Source organism: Tyto alba, unplaced genomic scaffold, assembly GCF_018691265.1.
Source record: "Tyto alba isolate M040663 unplaced genomic scaffold, T.alba_DEE_v4.0 Super-Scaffold_19, whole genome shotgun sequence".
In the NCBI taxonomy this organism is placed as follows: Eukaryota; Metazoa; Chordata; class Aves; order Strigiformes; family Tytonidae; genus Tyto; species Tyto alba.
In genome coordinates this window covers 12733041-12753760 of record NW_024881281.1, presented here as the reverse complement: position 1 = coordinate 12753760, position 20720 = coordinate 12733041, and the positions used below count along the sequence as shown (strand labels likewise).

General features: G+C 57.6%; 1 protein-coding gene across 3 annotated transcripts in view; it reads left to right on the top strand.

Annotated features, from left to right (window-relative positions):
- The window catches only part of TMEM132E (transmembrane protein 132E), a 31287-nt gene extending 11659 nt beyond the window's left edge, over positions 1 to 19628 (top strand). For all 3 annotated transcript variants that reach the window (XM_032995595.2, XM_042791769.1, XM_042791768.1), the window contains 8 exons: positions 4507 to 5404; positions 6314 to 6454; positions 10113 to 10305; positions 10545 to 10688; positions 14497 to 14702; positions 15300 to 15579; positions 15661 to 15852; positions 16373 to 19628. In XM_032995595.2, the coding sequence (XP_032851486.2) occupies positions 4507 to 5404; positions 6314 to 6454; positions 10113 to 10305; positions 10545 to 10688; positions 14497 to 14702; positions 15300 to 15579; positions 15661 to 15852; positions 16373 to 17401 (3083 nt within the window). In that variant the 3' untranslated portion in view covers positions 17402 to 19628. The remainder of the gene's footprint in view (positions 1 to 4506; positions 5405 to 6313; positions 6455 to 10112; positions 10306 to 10544; positions 10689 to 14496; positions 14703 to 15299; positions 15580 to 15660; positions 15853 to 16372) is intronic.
- The last annotated feature ends 1092 nt before the right edge of the window (positions 19629 to 20720 follow it).

The following is a 20720-nucleotide window of genomic DNA, read 5'->3' as shown; positions in this document are numbered from 1 at the left end:
ACTCTTCCCCTGCTAAGTGGGGATATACATGCTGAGCCCCCCCCCCCAGTGCATCCCATGAGATAAGCTGGGATAAAGATCCCTCCCCAGAGTGTGGCTAAAGCGATCCCTATGGCAGACATCTGTCGTTAAGCTGGAGCTCAGCTCTGATTGTCAGTGCTGGATAAGGGGAAGAGGAGGAGGCTCTTCAGCCTTGGGGTGGTGGGTGGGAGCAGGGACAGGGCTGGTGAGGCTGCAGTGGGGGCAGGATGGAGGGGCTGAGCCACATTCCCCCTGTGCTCTGTTTGCTGGGGATTTGGGGCAAGAAGGGAAGAGGAACAAGCCAGAATCTCCCACCAACCATAGCTATGTCTAGTCTGTGTGTCAGCCTCTTTTCCCATGTGTCCCTCTATCTATCTGACCGCAGCACCCCAGAGCAGGAGGGAGGCTGGTAGTGACTGAAACCCCACGGTGGGGCCCTCACCAAGGGGGGGACAGGGAGGGGCTTTTGGTGCTGCAGATCCCCAGAATCAATCAGACCCCTTGGCTTGCAGGAGGTTGTCTTGGTTTTAAGTCATAGCTGGAGGATGCAGCTGCTGTCCCTGTGTGCCCTCACAGAGGAGGGAAGCAGCTTGGCCCATCTGGCCGTGCTGCTGTGGCTGGCGTGGGGCACATCTGGCTGGGCAGATGTGGGGGCTCAGCGAGGGCCTCTCCAACAGTTGTGTGTTCCCATCTCCCTTTCTTCCCCCCTCTCCATCACCCCAGTTCCTCACAGGCTGCTGTGGGATGGGAAGGAGAGGACACATGGGAGTCCCGTCCTGTCCCATCCCATCTCACTGTGGGGCTGGGGTGACTCCTCAGCCTGGGGGGTCCAGGCAGCCCCTGGGCTGGTCAGACAGTGACCAGGCACAGAGATCTGCTTTTTTACTTGCAGTGCTGAGCTGCAAGGTTGGAAGGACCATATGGTCCGCTCTGTGCCAACATAATAAGGCCAGGAATGCAGGTCAGGCACAGCAAACCCTGTTAACTGCAGTGGGTCCCAGAGCAGAGCCAGCGACCAGGGCTTAACTCTTCTGTCCCCCCAAACCCAGCCAGAGGTGGGGGCATGAGAGCTACCTTCCCTCCTGGGGGCTGCTAGAAACCAGGGCAGGGGCTGGGGACTGAAGTCTCCTGAGCTGATTTGCTTGTCTATCCATCCTTCCATCAATCTTCCTTCCATCCCCTGAGCTGTTGTGCTGTCCTTCCTTCCATCCCTTGCACCATTGTGCTGTCCATCCATCCTTCCATCCATCACCTCTTCTCCCTCTCCTTAGAGCCATTCTCTTGCTGTCCAGCCATTTTTCTGGTCTGCCTATCTCCTTCCACCCATGCACCCTCCATTCTCTCTGCTGGTTCATCTGTTCTTACCCATTCTTCCTTCCTCGCTGCCTAGCCAGCAGCCATGCCTCCATAGAGCCACGCACCATTTTCCCTCCCCACCCTTTGTCCCTCTGTGGCGCGTGGACTCGGGCTGGGCTGTGATCCACCCTCCTGGCACACACCCCGGGCTGGATACGGCTGGGTTAGACCCTCTCCCAGCAGGATTAGTTTATGGCCAAGGAATGGAGGCGCCGATAACGTCCCCCCTCCCGGCAACAGATTATAGCATCATTTAAATGCATTTTGTTTGTGGAAGGAAATAGCTTCTCTGGGTTCCGGCAATCCGCCTGCGCTGAACTAATCGTGACCATCGCATTAATCTTCATCCCCACTCTCTTCCCCCATCCAGCATGGCCAGGGTGTGCAGGTCTGTGCGTGGGCTCGGTGTCGGGGCCACCCTGGGTGTCCCCACCACAGCAGGGCTTGCCCACACCGAGCTGCCAATTGCTGTGGTGGCTTATCTGACTTCAGCAGGGCGCCCAGCACGCATCTGCTCTGCCTGGCTGCAGAGGGGAGAGGGGCTTTCCTTGTCCCCCTGGCGTACAAGCCTTATTTGCCATCAGAGAATCCCCATGGCAAGTAGGAAGGAGCTGGTTACTAGCGTCTTGGGCTGGAGGTTTCTGGCATGAGCCGGGGCTGGGTGCCAAATTGCAGACCAAAAAACAGCTGCTTTTACCCTCCCAGTGCAGTGGGTGGCAGTGGGTGCCCCTCACCAGCAGAAGGTGGGTGCAGGCTGGGTGCCCACGGGTGCAGCACAGAGGCTCTCCTGTCCCTGCACCCAAGGGGGGAAGGTGGTGACACCAGGACTTTTGCACCATCCCAAGGTTGGGTTTTGCTTGGGGCCATGCTGAGCATTGAGTCAGGTGGCTTTTGGTGGGTTTTCTTTGTGAAATGACCTGATCCTTCCCCAAACCCCAGAGATTTTTAAGAGATAAAAACATGCTATTTCAATGAGTCAGTTAAACATAGCTTCTTTCCCTGGCTGCCCGTGCCTCCTTCAGTCCTGCGGGTATCTCACCCAAGTGGTCAGGCTCATGTCTTTCCAGCTGGTGGATCCTTTTTCACAAATAATCTCATGCCTTGAAAAAAATCCCCTTTTCTAATTGCTGGGGATGACAAGAGCGGCAGTGGCTGTGTCAACCAAGATGCAGGGAGGATGCAAACCTTCACATCTCACAGGAGAGAACAACCTCCATGAACTGGAGTAGCACAAAGCCCCTCGCTGGAGGTTGTTTCTGAGCAGGGTGGTGCCCGTGGATGCTTTCTGAGGTTCAGTACCTCTCCTCCAGCTCCTGGCTCTCTGGGAAGTGGGAAAACAGAGTGGGTGAGCGGGACAGGCTCAGCAGCTGACGGTGAGCAGGGTTAGTGTGGCAGGTGCCAGAGTTGTGCCCGTGGCAGTGCCGGCATGGTGACCTCACTGGTGACGTGGGTAGCGTGACCCCAGCACCCACCCAGCCCGGGGGGATTCTCTGCCTGGCTCCCGCACAAGTTTCATCCCAGGCAGCGTAGCTGTGGATGCTGCCCACCCCTGTATTGAGTGCTAATCCTTTTATGAGCCCTCTAAGATGTTTAACTCCCCTGTGCCCTGCAGCAGAGAGTTCCCCAGGTGGGCTACAGGGTCTTGCTTCCCCTCCAGCCCCGGGGGGGCCCAGCCAAGGCCACGCTGCTGGCTGGGGAAAGCCACAGGGTTCCAGCGAGCTCTGAATCCCCCCTTTGGGAGGGGGCTGAGTCATCACATCAGCACTTTCACTGCCGTTTGACAGGGGTAATTTGGGCTCTCCTGCTCGGGAGCCGCTTGGGAGCAGTTGCAATCAGTGCCGGGAAGGAGGGGTGCACGGGACTGGTGGAGAACCGAGGAGGGGTGTTGGGAGGGGGGGGACCCAGCCCTCCTGGGAATTGCTGGCAGCCGCTGGCGGATGCAAAGACCTTGAGATGTCTTCCAGGCTCCTGCAGCTGCCGGCGCAGCACGTGCCGTCGGCCCGGCTCTGCACCGACAGCCTTTCGCAGCATCTGCTTTAGCAGGAAAGATTTTCATGGGGTTTCTCTCCACTTGCCAGCTGCAGCAGTGGGGTAGCCGGCTCCCTCCGAGGGTCTCAGGCAGCTCTGGCCCCTGGGAGTGTGCGGCCAGCAGACACTGCATGCTGCCTGAACAGGGGCTGCCTGCTCTGCCTGTTTGGTGTTTATTTTTTTTAAGGCAAAACGGTCAAAATGAAGGGCAAAAGGGATTTCCAAAGGGTCGTCAGACCTGGGCGCTGCTGGGGTTTGCACAAGGTAGCACCAACATCATCTTCATCACTTTTCCACCAGATCATGTCCATGCCTGGAAAAATTAGAGCTGGGCCAGCTTTGGCACACAGGGGCAACGCCGTGTGGGTGTCACCCTTGGCTGGGTGACAGGTGACAGACTGTCTGTGATACTGCCCTTACAGGCAGCCTGTGGGGATGGAGTGGGTCTGGGGCAAAGGAACCAATTTAGCCACCTTCCCCTTGTGATCTGGAAGCTAAAAGCATGAGGAAAAGCCTCATAGATACTTGGTGGGATCTGCCAGCCAAAACTCAGCCTGGACCTGCCTAATTTTTGGTAATGAGCCTCTAGAGAAACTCAGCATCCTTTTCTCTGCGCATTTGCAAGCAGGCATGTAGCCAGTTATGCCCTATTTCTACGAGTGGGTCCGCGCTGTTTTGGCTGGTGCCTTGGCAGGGGTGCTGGGGTGGGTGACCAACTCTTCGGGCTCCCCAGGGTCATTACCGAGGCTGGACGCAGCTTCAACACACCCTGGCCCAGCCTTGGGCAGCCCCTGAGCATCCCTTCTCAGTGGGCAGCTCATCCCATGCTGAGGGTGGCTTTGGTGAGGCTGGAGCCATCCGCTGGGAAGCACAGTGATGCCTGATGTCCCGGGGAGGTCTTCTGCAGTTTTGGTTTGCAGGAGAGAAACCCAGCCAGGCTCTCACTGCCCTTGTGAGGGGTCTAGGGGCTGAGGCACCAGCTCCTCCTTGCCACAGGGCTGGACTACTCCTGCCTGGGTCTGCTGTCCCTGCTCTGGGGCTCAGGAGATGTTCTGGAGGGGGATGCCCCACACTAACCTGCACTCTCCATTCCATTCACAGCCCACGCCAAGGGGCCAGCTCCCAGCCCCGAGCCCGCTGAACCCCTTGGTGCAGTCACGCTGCCTGTGAGCTACCGCCTGTCCAACACCCGCTTGGCCTTCTTCCTCAAGGAGGTGGGAGCCAGCCCTGTGGGCAACGGCAGCACCCCGCTGCAACGTGCCGAGCCCTTCGTCGTCTTCCAGACCAAGGAGCTGCCCGTCCTCAACGTCACCCTGGGGCCTTTCAGCACCGGGCTGGTGCTACCCAAGGAGCAGCTGCAGCCCTCCAGCACCCTGGAGGTCCCTGACCGCCTCACCGTCAACTGGAAGGTGCGCGCCTTCATCATCCAGCCCCGGCTGGTGGCTAACCAGCCCGTGGTCCAGGTGCTCTTCTACGTAGCTGGCCGGGATTGGGATGACTTTGACGTCACTGACCGGCTGCCCTGCGTGCGGCTCCACGCTTTCCGCGACACCCGTGAGATCAAGAGCTCGTGTCGCCTGCGGGGCAGCCTGGCCATGTGCCTGGTGCAGGCAGAGCTGCCCCACGCCTGGTTTGGCCCCTCGGCTGTGCCGCTGGGCAGGAGGAAGAGCCCCGAGAGCCTGGAGGTGCCGGGCGAGAGCCAGCAAGCCGAGCTGTACTACACCCTGCATGCCCCGGATGGGGCAGGCCAGTGCCTTGGGGAGACGGTCCCCCGCCGTGGGGCTGGGGGGGCCAGGACAGAGGGCCCCACGCAGCACCCGCTGCTGCGCATCGGCAGTGTCAGCCTCCTGCAGCCCCACCTTGGGCAGCCCATGCAGGAGCACCGGCTGGACGGCAACGTCTTTATCCGCCTGCCTGACAAGCCCCTCAAGCCAGGTGAGGTGCTGAGCATCCTCCTCTACCTGATGTCCAACTCCACAGTGGAGCACTTCACGCTCAGGTAAGGTCCCGGGGCTGCCTCCACTCCAGGAGCCTTTCGAGGGGGTGGTTGTGTCGGCTGGGCTGTGCAAAGGCAGGTGGGAGAGGATGGGGAGGGTGTCTTGCATTTATGGGACCTGCCGTGGACTGGACCGGGTCTGGCAGGGCTTTGGGAAGGTGAGGGAGGCCATGGAGCAGCTGGCATGTGGTTTTGCAACGTTTTGGGGCTTTGCAGTGGGAGGTTCTTGGAGGGAAGGGAAGGGCTGTCCACCCAGGATTTCCTCCTCTGCATCATCACTGGGATTAGGGCCCTGCCAGAAGATGTGGGTTTGTTCACAGCCACTTTGGGGACTAGGTGTGGTATCGCCATGGGGCTGCTGCAGAGTGAGCAGGGGCTCCCTGCATCCCCCCTATCCTGCCACGGAGCCGGGGTAGGAGCAGAATGAGGCTGTGGACAGGGGGTACTGAGCCCCTCAGTCCATGGAGGTGTTCAGGGTGACCCCCCTTGCTGCATGTCCCTAAGGATGAGGGGACAAGCCCCTGCCACATCTCTTCCATGGGCGTTTACAAGTGATCCCGTGGCCACTTGGCCAGCAGCGAGCCTCTGACATGTGGGACGTGGCACTTGAGGCTCTCCTGTCCTTCATTGCAGGGATGCCCAGCCCTATAGGGGTATTACTGTCCTCGGGGACAGCACTGGGGCTGGGGGACCAGACTCCTGCTGGAGGGGTGACAAGGGGGACAAAATCCTATGAAAAAGAGGGGATGGGGTGGGCTCAGCCCCATGGTTCTTCCTGCCAGCCTCGATGATGTTTCTGACAGCCAGGAGAGATTGCGAGCAAAAAATCCACCTGTGCCCATGGCAGGGGGCTGGGGGGTATCCAGGGGTGCCTGGGGGTGAGGGTCTGGCCCTGACCATCGCTCTCTGCAGGGTGAAGGCCAAGAAGGGTGTCAACCTGCTCAGCACCAAGTCAAGGAGCGGGCAGTGGCTGGTGAGCTCGGAGCTGCTGACGGGCGGCAAGCACTCCACCGCCACTGTCGACGTGGCCAGGGTGGACGGTGATGGGCCCAGGTAAGGGTCCCTCCCTCTCTTTGCTCCCCCCCAGCCATGGGGGGTTTGGGGAAATCGCTGGGATTTGGCCTTAAGCACCTCTCCCTTTGTCCCCACCCTGGGTGCCTGGTTGGCTGCAGTGCCACGTGGGTGCTGGCAGGGGAAACTGAGGCATAAGAGCGCACAGCCCAGACTGTGGAACTTTGAAGGACCAAAGGGGAATGAGCAATTTGGGGGTCAAACTCTCAGTCCAGCTAAGGTTGGGCTGGATCCTGCACTGATGCAGGAAGGAGCTTAATTTTGTGTGTGGTTTTTAACCTTGGCTGGCACGGTGCAGGTGAAGGTGGGTTTTGTGGGCAGGTTTGTGGGCAGGCAGGCAGCTGTCCAAGGGCTGTGTGAGGTGCTGCGTTCAGGTGGGATCTGCTCCATGGTCAACACAGGTGACCAAGCTGGGGCTCAAGCAATGCACTTGTAAGTCATTTAGCAGCTGCATCCCTGGCTCTGAGCTGGGATTGCCTGCCCGCCGGATGCTGGTGGGTACGTGTGGTTAATTTTGGGGTTGAATTGTGAGACCATGGAGGATCCCTCAGTTTGGAGTGGAAGTATTTTAATTTTTTAAGAAGTTTTATTACCATGAGAGGCAGCAGCTCTTTGCTGACTATCCTGGTGTCTTCTCTGGAAAGGAAGGGAAGCAGTCCCCAGGCAAGGTCCTGTCTGGACCCTGAGGTGGTGGATGAGAGTTGGATGGGAACATGAACCAGGACAGCACCTGAGATGGGCAGAGCCAGTTCTGCCCTGCTTAACGCAAGGATGATGGGGCTCCAGGAAAGGCTTGGGTTGATTGAGAAGAGTCCAGGGGATAGAAATGAGAAGGATCTGAAGGAGCGAGGACCCACAAAGCCAGGTTGAAAACCCAGAGGCTGCTCAGCCTGGAGAGGGGGAGACGTGGGACTGGCCTGTGAGCATGAGGAGGCTGCAAGGGCGAGGGGCAGCTTTGCTCCTTGCATCCATGTGGGCAGGACATGGTGAGCAGAGGCAGGGGATGGGCATGGGGTCAAAACAACCAACAGGAAAGGCTCTGAAGTGCTGGAAAGCAATTGTTCCCGGGATGTGATATCTCCAATCACCGTGTGTTTGGAAAAAGGGAGACAGGTGTCTCCAGGAGCCTGGTTAAAGTCAATTGATGTGCTCGAGCTGTTCCTGCCCTCTGTGTTGGAAATCTCCCCATATCTCTGCCTTCCACCCCAAAACTGATTGAAGCTGGGGATAAGCTCTTACAGAAAGGAGATCCTCAACTCTGACTGCTTTGAATGTGAGCTCAAAAGCCATCTGCACAAAACCCCTCCAAAGGGCTTACCTGGAGGGTAGATTTTCCTTTATCCCACACTATTGCTTCGATAAAAAGTGCAACCTCAGCATGAGAGCCCGCAGCCCCCCCGTGGCTGACATCAGAGTGTCCCCGGGGCCACAAGCCCTGCCTTCCTCTGCACAGACACCCCAGCACCCCTGCATGCGGCTGCCAGACCTGCCGGCAGTGAGATCCTCTCCTCTCCCCCTTCCCCCTCTCCCTGTCTGCCACTGCCGCTTCAAATCAGCCTGCAAAGGTTAGAGACGGAGGATGAATTTAAAGTGATTACAATCACCTTTTAGACAAACAACTCCATCAAATATTAAGGGAATGGAAAGTATGAATGACTCAAAACCATGTTGCCCTCCAGGCTGTGCAGCCAGAGGATTTTGCTTCACCGGGGCTCTGGAGGCTTTTGGCAGTGCTGGCTGTGCAGGGAGGGGGCGAGTGCCCTGAGCTTTGGGATGATAATGGCCAGTTTTGGATGTTTTGCACCCCAGCAGCTGCATCCTAAATTATTCCCCCAACCTGGTCAGTTTGGCTCTCATCTCTGCCGTGGCTGAAAGCAAATGATGCTTGGGGCAGGCAGAAGTTGGTGGCTGGCCCCTGGCAGGGCTCCTGGGATGCCTGTGGGCACCTCATGGTGAGGTGTCCCAGCACCAAACCGCCTCTGGCATGAAACCGCAGCTCCAGTTTGCCTTTGAACCTGGCTCTTCTCAGCTGTATTTAATACTTCTGTGCTGGAAGAGGCAGTGAGCAGCCAAATCCCCTTCTTCAGACAGGATGGCCTTTGGCGATTTCCTTTGCTCCCATGGAAGCTGCCTTGGGGGCACAAAGTCCCAGCAGGACCCCACCAGCCCTCGCATGGCAGCTCTGCTGCGAAGCCCATCTGTGGGAGCAGGGCCTGCCACAGCCTGGAGCTTCTTACTCTCCTCTTTCTCTGCTCCCTTTCACTTATTAGATATTTATCAGAGAGAAACCCAACCAAATCTTACATCCCCAGATTGCTGGGACCTTCTCAGAGGCTACTACACTGTGAGATGAGAGAGGAGCCAGTCCTGGCTTCCCCTTCCTCAGGGATTTTACCTTTCCTCACTCCCTTCCCTCCTGCTGTGGGGGGTGCTTTTTGCAGTTCATGGGGCCTCTAGGGTGTCCCCTGGGGATGCTCTGTTTTTGGAGAGCACTGGAGAAGTTTGACTGGGAGGGTGCTTGAACCTTGAGTCTCCCCAAGGGATTTGCAGGTCAGACACAGGGATAAAAGGTCAGGATCGCATCTGGGGAGGTTTGCTTATAGGGAGGGGGTGTAAGAGTGATTTACACTGCTGCTGTCAGACTGTGTTCAAGCTGTGATGCAGAGGACAAGGGACAGCAGCTGCTGAGTCCCCTCGTCCCCTTAGACTGGCACTATGTGCTGGGTTTGGCAGCGCACAGCCTCTCCATCCCATCCTGCCTTGAGGATGCCCCTGAGTTCTCTCCCTGTTTTGGCTCTGGGGCCTGCTGTCCTCAGTAGCGGCATTAAATGTGGGGGGTTTTGACGAGCTGATGGTCTCAGGGCCATTATTCCCTGCTGGTCCCATCTACCTCCCTCATCCCCTGCCCATCCGTCCCGTGCATTCCCATGACTGCCCATGCAGGCTGGAGGACAGCCGTGCCCGGAGTCCCAGGTCAGTGTTGTCCCATCTACTGTCTGTGGTTGAACCTCTTTCTCCCGTGCCTCAGTTTCCCCATGTGATTCCCTTGGAAGGGGTTGTAAAGTCAGCAGCTTGGGCTGGACTCTTGTATAGGGACTTATTTGCCGTCCCCGAGCATGCTGTCCTCCTGGGTGTGGGACACTTGGGGTCTGACCTGCAGGAGAGGAGAGTGCAGGTGGGAGCGGCCCAGGGCGGTAAATCTGGCTGTGCTGCCGGGAAGACGGAGCTGAGGAGATGAGAGCAGCACCTGTAGCCACCCACTGTCCCCTGGGGCCATGGCCACACACTCACCCTGTAATAATATATCACCCAGCAGCCTTGGGAGAGCACTCGCTTGAGCTGCCGAGGTTTTTCTCCTGCTGGAGAGAGGCAGCGAAATGCATTTCTCTCTCCCACTGGGAAGATTCCTGTGGGAATCTGCAGGCTCCCATCGGAGCAGCCCCTGGCAGAGGGGGGGGATGCGGGCTGCTGTGTTTGGGAGCAAGCATCGTGGTGGCACCCACAGCGCTGTCACCCCGGCAGGCAGAACTGCTGGGGTGCTCCGCATCATGAGAGGGGACTGCCTGGAGCTGATCTCTGGGGCGTCTGTGGGGCCTGGGGCACCCAGCTCACCACATCCCCCTCCTGTCCCCCTGCCCAGGGATGGGGACTCCTCCTCTGAGATCATGCAGCTGGATTTTGAGATGGAGAACTTCACCAGCCAGTCGGTGACACGCCGCATCATGTGGCACATTGACTACCGGGGCCGCAACCCCCCGCCTGACCTGGAGAAGGTGGTGACAGAGCTGACAGTCATCCAGAGGGACATCAGGGCCATCGTGCCCCTGGCCATGGTGAGCAGGTTCCTGCCCTCTGCTTAGCTTATCTGCTTTGATGTTGGGGATGGGTTGGGTTCCCCTGAGCGATCTCCCACCAGCCCATCTGCCTCGTAGCACCTGCTCATCCATACATCCCACCCACCCACAGGACCTTCTCTGCCCCAGGGCTGGAGCAAGAGAGGGGCCTGCCAGCATCTGACCCCAGGGGGACAGGCTGCTCCCTAACGTGATGGTCCTCTGCACCCCATCCCCAGGACACGGAAATCATCAACACGGCCATCCTGACGGGGCGGACGGTGGCCATTCCCGTGAAGGTCATCGCCATTGAACTGAGTGGCGTCATCGTGGACGTCTCGGCTATGGTCGAGTGCAAGTCTAACAATGAAGATATCATCAAGGTGGGTGTGGGGAAGGGGCTCTTGTGACCCTGGCAGGGGGCTGAGCTTCCTCTAGGGGTGCAGACCCCAGTAGTGGCATGGGCTGGAGCCTGATGAGCTGGGGCTGGTGGATGAGCTGATGTGCTGCACAAGCCTACCCCACCCCAAGCATCATCCCCTCGGTGGCTTCAGTCCCACTCCCTGGGATCTGTTGGTAGAAGGACAACACCCTTTGTCGCTGTCCCTGGAGAGGCCGGGGGGTGCTCCAGCGCCACGCAGGCTGGCACCAGGCAGCAGCAATAGCTATGGGTTATCATGGCATTTAGTACTGATAAGGTGAAATATTGTGACCTCGCAATGTAAGCTGCACGTTTCCATCAGTGGCTTCTCTTGTGCCTCCGGGTGACATTTATCACCCTTTTGGGTCAGGTGCCAGGCTGAGCTCAGGCTGGGGCTGGGGGCTGGCCCCAGCAAGGGGTGGGGGGACGAGCTGGGCAACTGGGGACAATGGAGGGAAAAGGGGGTCAGAGGGAGGGGAGCGAGATGGGCTGCATGGGAGAGATGCTGATTAAGCAAATGCAAAAGGCTAGCTGTTGCAGCAGCAGTGATTGCCCCCACGTCTGCCCCAGCCACTGAGGCAGCAGTTGGTCCTCAAATCCAGCCATGGCTTTTCCACCACCAGACCCATTCATCCATATACATTTTTCTATCCCTTTATGTATCTACCTGTCCACCTGCCCGTATTATTCTATCATTTCCATCCGTCCGCCCGTCCATCCAACCCTAGACATCATTACCTTCTCCCAAACACCTCCCACCCCTCTCCCCTGCACCCACCCAGCCAGCCCACCTGCCCCATGTCCCCGCTGTGTCGGGCAGGGGCAGTGAGCCATGCTGTGGCCCTGGGCTGTCCCACGTCCCCCAGGCTGAGGGACATAGCCCCTTCTCCCCTTCTTTGCCAGCAGCCACCAGCTGCTCTCCCAGCTGAGCCAGGGGCAGCGGGCATTGCTCTCCCCAGAGGTCTGTGGGTGTACGGGTGGGTGACAGCTGGTGTCACAAACTGTTTACCCAAGTTCTTGACTAAAACTCCTATCTGTGCGATTTACAGCACCAGGTCTAATTTATGGAGACTGGTCCTCTGCAGTGTGATAAAACACTGGAGCTATAATACACTTCAGGATGGACTCCAAGACACTTAAACTGTTTAATGTGCTGCCTTTCTACTCATAAATCTATTTACATGCTGTCCCCAGACCTGGGGGGGGCAGACACATGCACACGAGCTGGGATGAATAATGCATGGAGCAGCCCTCCGGCCCCAGCTCACCTCCTGCTTGCATCCCGCTCGCCGCTCGGAGCCCCATGCAATTTCTTGCTGAGTTATTTTGTGTTTGTGCTGGAGCTTCATTTCCAAGGGAGCTCTCAGTTACCTGCTGAGATTGGGGAGTATGATTACGGTGTCAGGGCTATAAACCTGTTACATAAATCAAAGCTTACATAGTGGGATGTGCTATCTGTTACTGTAAATAATTTAACATGAAGGAGGTCTGGGGAGCTGCTTCTCCCCGTGCTGCCTGTGGCTGGCTCAGTGGTGGTCACTCTCATGTGTAACACGGAGGGAACATGTCCTGGACCTGGTGCAGACACAGCTGTAGAGGTGCCAGTGCCACCCATGAAGGATGGTGGGAGAGCATGGGTGGGAGTTGTCACCCTCATCCCCTTCTGGGGTGACACAGGGTGACTGCCTGTGCTCAGCCCAGACAGGAGGACCTCATCACTCAAGATAGCGTAGAAATAATCCCCCTTGCCTGCCTGCGTGGTGGCCTTTGGGGCTGTGTACGTGTTGAGGGACATGCAGGGAGAGGGAGTGGCACCTCTGCTACCGGCGATACTCAATGGGAGATGCTCAACTTCACCTGCTACGTGAGCCTTTCTTAGGGGCCCACCACCCACGTCTGCCTGGGGACCCACCAGGAGCAAGTCAGCCCAGTGGGCCTGAACCTCAGGGACCCTGGTCGCCCACAGCCCCCACCAGGACCCCTGGCTGGCCAACACGGGCTGCCACCAGCCACGGTGGCTCTTCCCACTCCCAAGGGCCTTGGAGAAGTTGTGTCTACTTAATCCCAGGCTTGAGGCCGTGCCAAGGGGGGAGCTCCTCGCCACAGAAGCGGAGCCAGCGGTGTCTTGGCTCAGAGCCCGGGCAGACCTCAGCCTCTCGCTTCCCGATGCCTTGCTGCAAATCCGGGAAGTTTCTCCGAACAAGCGTGCACTTTATTTAAAAGCTAATCTGCAGTCACTTCATCATCAGGACAGGCCTGATGTGTTGGGATTTTTTGTTATCACAGTTTCAACCCCCACAATTGCAAAGCAAGTGGTCCACAGAAGATGATGCTGGGGGGATTTATTAGCTAAGGTAATGCAAGCAGCAGCCCATCATATTTATTGTGATAAATGGCACAATATCCAGAGTCTCCTTTGCTGGAGGATTCATCCAAGAGCTCATCTTTATTCAGACGCTGCCCTGCCAGAGATGAGATTGTCTTTTCAGACGTGCTGAGGTGGTATCTGTGATAGGAAGACAAGGAACAAACCCTCCTGCATTGCACGTCCCTCCCCTGCCCGGGCAGCAGGGAATTCCTGAGGAGCCCAGGTCCTGGGTGCTGCCTCCTCCGCTGGCCCCGGCGACTGTGGACACCTTGCAGCAGGCTCCTGCAGCTGAAACGTGGAGCTCTTGTACAAGTTAGGCCCTGCTCGTGGGCTCGGAAATACAAAGTTCCTGCAGCTGAATGACCACAGGTGCCCAAAGATAAGATGGGGAGAGAGACAGTGATGCTATCACCTCTGCTGTCAGCTACCGTGCAGCATGGACTCAGCTCCTTATCAGCCATCAGAGAATCCATGTGGGAGAGCAGCTTATTGGAAATAAGCCCTTCTGTGCTGTTCTGATGCTTTGTGTGTCTCAGGGCAGCTACGCTGCTGGCTGAGCAAATGGGTTTTATTTTTCCCCGGCAGGCAAACGACTCCGATGCAATTCCTGATGGTGTAAGGTGGAGGAAAGGGGGTCAGGGTTGGGCCATGGGGCCACTGCAGGTGAGAGGTTGGAGCCTCCCCAGTCTGGTTGTCTCCTCCCACCCTTGCTGGGAAGGAGAAGATGCTGTTGATGCTGCAGTGGCATCCTCTTAGCTCCTTAATTGGCTTGGATCAGGCAGTAATAAGTGTCCCCCGCAGGATGTATTTGTTTTATAGCAAATTTAACTAACGGCATTTGCATAAATGGGAGTTAAAAGAGAAAGAGTGAGAAGGTGAACGTGAGGCTACAGATGGACTCTGGGAAGCTCTTTCTGCGGTTAGCAGGAGGGATGGGGATGAGGCACCGGTGGGTACCTGGGCATGGGGCTGGTCCGTGCTGGCTACCTGTGCCCTCTGGGCATGGGTGGAGGAGATTTTGGGGCAAATGTTCCAGGATGAGCAATTTGCAACCTCTATGAAGCACCCGTGGGTGCCTCTAGCTTGAGCGCAGTAATGGGGTACAATTTAACGTGGGGGCCAAAAAAGCTGAAGCACCGAATGAAGGTGCCTGCAAGGACTGGCAGAGGAGCTGGATCAGGGGGAAATACTTGTTATAGCCACGGTGTGTGTGGGTGCACACCTCTGAGCAGGGACCTCTGGGAGGCGAGAGCATCCCCGCTCCTGGGCCACCTGTAACCGGGCATGTACCAGGTAATACTCTGCTCCTCTGGCATTTCCCATCTTCCAGGCAGCCTCCTGCCAGGATTTCTGGTGTATCTGCAGGCACATTGCAACCCCCCCATCCTCCCTTCTCCCCCAGGTCTCCAGCAGCTGTGACTACGTCTTCGTCAGCGGGAAGGAGTCGCAGGGCTCCATGAGCGCCCGGGTCACCTTCACCTACGAGCACCTCTCTGCCCCACTGGAGATGACGGTGTGGGTGCCTAAACTGCCACTGCACATCGAGCTCTCGGACGCCCGGTTGAGCCAAGTGAAGGGCTGGAGAGTGCCCATCCTGCCAGACAGGAGGTGGGTGCTATGGAGCCACCATGCTTGGGGTCTGTCCAGCCTGGAGAAGGCAAGGTGAAGGTGGTGGTAGTGATCTAGTTGCCTTGTTCAGCTACTTAATGAGGGAATTTTAAAGATGATGGAGCCAGGGTCATCTCAGGGGTCCTCAGTGAAAAGGTGAGAGATCACGGACACAGGTTGCACATTTGTATGGAAGGAGGAAAATTTCACAATGAGGTTGGTCAAATGCTGGAGCTGGTGAAAAACATCCATCCTTGGCAATGGTCTAGACTTCCCTGAATGAGGCCAGGAGCAGCCAAGCTCCAAAGTTAGCCCTGCTTTGAGGACTAGAGGCCTTCAGGTGTCCCTCCCAACCTGAGATATCTTGTCCTCTCAGCTGATGAGGGGGCAGAGATGCTGGCAACCTTGCTACCAGGTGCTGCTTAAAGCCCTCAGAGACCTCATGGGCAACAGGCATCTTTTGGCCAGAGGCCACCGTTGTTTTGGTGACCTTGCATTTCTCCCTGCCTGGCCACCCCTCTCCTTTCCTGTGGGGGCTGAAGAGCTGTGGCAGTGGGGAGCTTGGCAGCACTGCCCACCCACTGCCCCATCCCGCAGGTCGGCACGGGACAGTGAGCACGAGGAGGACGAAGAGGAGCGGAAGCAGAGCCGGGGCTGTGCCCTGCAGTACCAGCACGCCACGCTGCAGGTCTTCACCCAGTTCCACACCACGGCGGCGGAGGGCACGGGGCAGGTGGTCACCATGCTGGGGCCTGACTGGCTGGTGGAGGTCACCGACCTGGTCAGCGACTTCATGCGCGTGGACGACTCGCGGGTGGCCCACATGGTGGACAGCTTCACACTGGCTGGGAGGGAGCCAGGCACCACGCTCTTCAAGGTACCCCTGGGGCACCTTTCCCCACCTCTGCCAGCTTGGCTGGGGGTGGCAGGTGGTGACAGGCACCCTTGTCCCCTGCAGGTTGTGTCCCCGCTCGTGGAAGCAGTGCTGGGCGAGACGCTGGTGACAGTGGCAGAAGAGAAGGTCAGCATCACAGACCTGAAGGCCCAGGTGGTCTCCAGCCTTTCGCTGTCCCTCCACCCCAGCCCTGGCAATAGCCACACCATCATTGCCCGGACATCCGTGCAGCAGACCCTCAGCTTCTTCAAGCAGGTGAGGCAAGGGACGTGCGTTCAGGCTTGGGGGCCTGGTGGGGAGCTTAGGATGGGGTGAGGGCTCCATCTGCAAAATCACCCTCCTGAATCCTGCCCATAGTCATCCCAGGCCCCGACAGCACCTGCTGTCCTCCGAACACCCTGGTCATCCCAAAGCACCCCAGAAAGCCTCATAGACCTATGAACCAACCCTGCCCAGCCCAGAGACAGGACACAACCATGGGAACAAAAAGGTCTGGAAGAAATCCTGTACCGTTCCCTGCCCAGCTTTGGTAGCCACATCTGGCAACTCTGGGGCTGGGATTTTGGGTGAGCCTGAGCAAGTGTGGGGAACACTGAAGGAAGAACGGGCAAAAGGAAAAAACTAAGTGGTGGTTGTGAGGAGAAAGATGGATGATGGAGGGATAAAAGATGGAGAGAAGGATGCAAAGGAGGAGGGATGGATGGAGGGATAGACAAACGGGTGCAGGTGGGACTGGCATCGTGCTGGGCAACCGGTGCCTGTGTTGGTCCTGCAGGAAGCGCTCCTGAGCCTGTGGATTTCCTACAGTGATGGCACCACAGCCCCCCTCTCCCTCTACGACCCTAAGGACTACAACCTGGTGGTGAGCAGCCTGGATGAGAAGGTGGTCTCGGTGACCCAGGACCGGGCGTTCCCCTTGGTGGTGGCGGAGAGCGAGGGTGCAGGGGAGCTGCTGCGGGCTGAGCTGGTCATCTGCGAGAGCTGCCAGAAGACCAAGCGCAAGAGCGTGCTCTTCACAGCGTTGGCCAGTGTGCGGGTCCACTTTGGGTCTGAGGAGGACCCAACCTATGACTATGACCACGTGCCCAGCAAGCCGGGGCTGGTGGAGACGGGGGCGAGCACCACCCTGCGGGCAGAGGTGGAGAGGAAAGTGGAGCCGAGTGAGGACAATAGGATGTCCAGCGCGTCTCACCCCACCGAGGACTTCCCCACCATCCCCACTGGCTTCGTCCAGGTGACCAGGGGGCTGACGGACCTGGAGATAGGCATGTATGCCCTCCTGGGCGTCTTCTGTCTGGCCATCTTGGTCTTCCTCATCAACTGCATTGTCTTTGTGCTGAAATACCGGCACAAACGGATCCCGCCTGAAGGCCAGACTAACATGGACCATTCCCACCATTGGGTCTTCTTGGGCAATGGGCAGCCCTTGCGGGCTCACAATGACCTTTCCCCCCAGCCCGAGAGTCCCGGGAACCCCCTGGAAAATGTCCAGACTTGCTGCCATGGGGACCACCACAGCAGCGGGAGCTCACAGACCAGCGTGCAGAGCCAGGTCCATGGCCGTGGGGACGGTTCTTCAGGGGGCTCCACACGGGACCAGAGCGAGGACCCGCTCAACTCACCCACTTCCAAACGGAAGCGGGTGAAGTTCACCACCTTCGCCACGCTGCCCTCCGACGAGCTGGCCTACAACTCCATCCCCATCGCTGATGAGGAGGACTTGGAGTGGGTCTGCCAGGACATGGGGCTGCAAGACCCCGAAGAGCTTCACAACTACATCCGCAGAATCAAAGAGATCGCTTAACGCGGGGGCAGAGGGGACAGGGCGGGAGGGAGGGGGCTGCCACACCGTGCCACGCCGTGTCACGCCACGCCATGCCACACCACGCCAGCTGCTTCCCCGGGGCTGGAGACCCAAATTCGGCTCTCTTGCGCATTCCCTGTTCCACGCATCCCACGTCCTCACCCTATGGAAGGCACCCCCAGGGACCTTGGTTTTTTCTTGCCTTTTACCATCTGGCCTGTGGCAAGGGGGCAGCAAGGGAGGCAAGCCGGGGGGCAGAGATGGATGGGGTCAAAACCTTGAGGGGTGCGTGTGTGTCAAATGGTGAATGGGCCCGGATGATGCTGCGGGTCCTGCTGTGCAGGGGGTGGAAGAAGGGAGGTGTCCTGTCCCCTGGAAGAGCCTGGCTGGAAGGTGGCAGGTGGGGGCTTCCTGAAAGCAACCCCCCTGCCTTTGCTGCACTTGGTTGCACAATTTTGGAGGTGAGTTCTGGTTCAGGGATTTGCCGCCCCTGGGGTGTTGGGGGGCTCCCCCCACCCAGAGCCCACTGCCCCACGCCGTGGGTGATGCTAGGTGAGGCAGGAGGGGGAGGGTGGCTGCCAGGGGGCTGGAGCCCCATAGCCACAGGTCTGGGGCACCACTGCCCATCGCCTGCTGCGTCCCAGCCCCAAGTGCCAGGCTTGCCCTGCTCCCTTTGGTGTGAGCCCTGTGGGACAGTGACAGTAATGTTTGCCACAGGAGCATCCCTTGGGGACCATGGGCGGTTGCCTCTGCCCCCGCCTTGGTGCTCTGGGCAGGGGCAGTTTTAGGGGGGCCAGCAAGCTTGCTGCCTGTGAGCCTGCCTGCGCTTGCTTCTTTCTCTGGTCCCAGCTGCGGGGTCCACCAACAGACCTGCCAGGACCTCCAGCATCAGCCCCTGGTTTCTGCCCCCACCAGTGCTGTGATGTCGCTCCAGGACGGGGGGCTTCCTACTGCCTTGTGGGGTCACACCTGGGTGGGTGCGGACACCCACAACTGAATGTGGTCCAAGTGTCCCAGTGCCAGCCCAGTTCCCCCGGTACCAGCCCAACAGGGATGCCCGGAGCCAGGCTCAGCCTCCGTGGTGCCTTCTGACTGCCATAAGCCAATGCCTCCAGGTCACCCCACGCTGGTGCCAGCTCCCAGCCTCTCCAGTTCACCTGAGAGGTTCCCCCCAGCCCAGGGCCACCCCATCTTCCAGCCCAGTGCAGAGCAGCCTTAGCTGGGTTAACCCTGTGGGGGCTGCCGGCACTGGCAGGCTGGGGGTCCTGGGCTGTGCAGTCACCAGTGGGCACCTGCGTGTGGGGACGGGGATGCTGCTGGCATCACCCGGTGGAGGGGGAGGCGGAGGCTGGCAGCGGATTATTTCTGGATTGGAAGTTACCCACCACTGTGTCTCTCTTTTTTTTTTTTTTTTTTTTTTTTTTTTTTGTTAAATAAAAGACCAGAAAAGAAAAAAAAAAACCAAACAAAAAAAACAAAACAAAAAGCCGAAACCAAAAGGCATTGCAGCACTGTGATGGGCCGTATCTCTGCCGCGGGGCCCAGGGCGGGTGCTCCCAGCGGTTTGGGGATCAGTCCCAGTGGGTGTGGGGTCTGCTGGGGGCACACACACACACTGCCAGTGTCCTGGGGGCATGGCTCAGCTTAGACCCCCACCTAACCTCTCAGCACTTTCGGGTCAAAGCTGTGGATTTGGGCATCCCTCTTCCAAAATCCTCCCCTCTTGGGCAGCCTGATCAGGGACCAGTGGTCAGGGACCAGGCAATGCTGCAGCCCCATCCTCACTGGCCCCTGTGCCTCAGTTTCCCTGGCAGGCAAGCAGCAGTCTGTGGTGGTGTGCGGTGTTTCAAAAGCCTCTTTAAAGAGTTTATCAATTTTGGGCTATGAAAATTTCTCCCCTGAGTGGCCTTAAAACTTACCTGATAGCTCTATGCTGATTTTATATATACGTATACATATATATATATATGGGAGAATTGAGATGTGTTCAAAGGCCAGGCATATGATGCAGTTAGTTAGGTTTTACCGTGCCCCGTTATCTAAAAGACCCAGGTCTGGCTGAACGAGCTGCTGAGCTGATAGCGGCTCCAAGCAGTAAAATTAATACAGCTGACTTCCCTGCTTGGAACTGCCAAACCTCCTCGTTAAATTAACATATATGAATATTTGTTATATAAAAAAAAAAAAAAAAAAAAAGAGGGGGGGGGAAGAATAGGAGGGGGAGAAGGTAAGAAAAGTGTATAATAAAATTTTATAATTGTAATAAGACACAGCAGCGCCCGACTCCTGGTCCGTGAGCACGTCCTCAGGGCTGCGAAGCTGGAAGGCAGTGGAGGGGACGCAGACCCGCAGGGATCAGGAACGGGGTGGCCTGGCTGGGCTCGGCACGGGGTGGCCCCGCCAGGTTTTGCCCCCCCTTCCTCTGGCTGCTCTCCAGCAGCCCCCCGAGCAGCGCTGGCTGCTGGCCCGCTGCCTCCCCGCGGCGCAGGCGGCTGTAGCCAGGCCCAAGGTCTGTCACCAAGCATCAGCAGCAGTTTTCCAGCCCATCGCTTCCCATTTTGGCTGCCGGATCCGGCTTGGGTCTCCAAGAGCCCCGGGGAAGGCAGCACCCACGGACTGGGGAGCCGGAGTGGTTTGCGGGGGCTGAAGATGCTCTTCTGCCCCCCCCCCCCCCCCATCCCAGCTCGTGTCCTGGCAGCGGCTCGGTCCCCAGCAACCTCCATCCAGGCGCTTCCCCCCGCCAGCATCGCTGCCTCCGCAGCGGGTGGGGATGGCCTGGCGCCGGGCGAGGGGCAGCGGGGAGCGCGAGACCTGCTCAGGGTGGCTCCGCTTTTGAATGAACAGAACAAAAACTCCTATAGAGCTGTGTAGCTAGCTATTTACTGATATATAAATATGTATATATTTATACTTCATATATATGTATATATTTATACTTCATACATATGTATATATTTATATTTCATACATATGTATATATATGCATATATAATATGTGTGTGCACATATATTTTTATATATATTCTTTTTTTAAAAAAATATATATATATAAAGGATATATGTGTGTAGTCCAACCGCTGGGGACAAGCCCCAGGGAAATAGAAATGCTCTGAAGGCTCCAGTGGAGTCTGACTGTGCCTGGTCCCTTCCCCAGCTAGTTCTCTTCACTCCGACTACTGCGATTTTATTTTTTTCCCATCTAGAATGATCAACTGGGAAATGGAATAAAAAAGAGAGGGAAAAAAAAAAAAAAAGACCCAAGAGAGCAGTTGGAGACGGTGTGATTTAGGCTGCAGACCACCCCCAGTTCTGGGGCTGG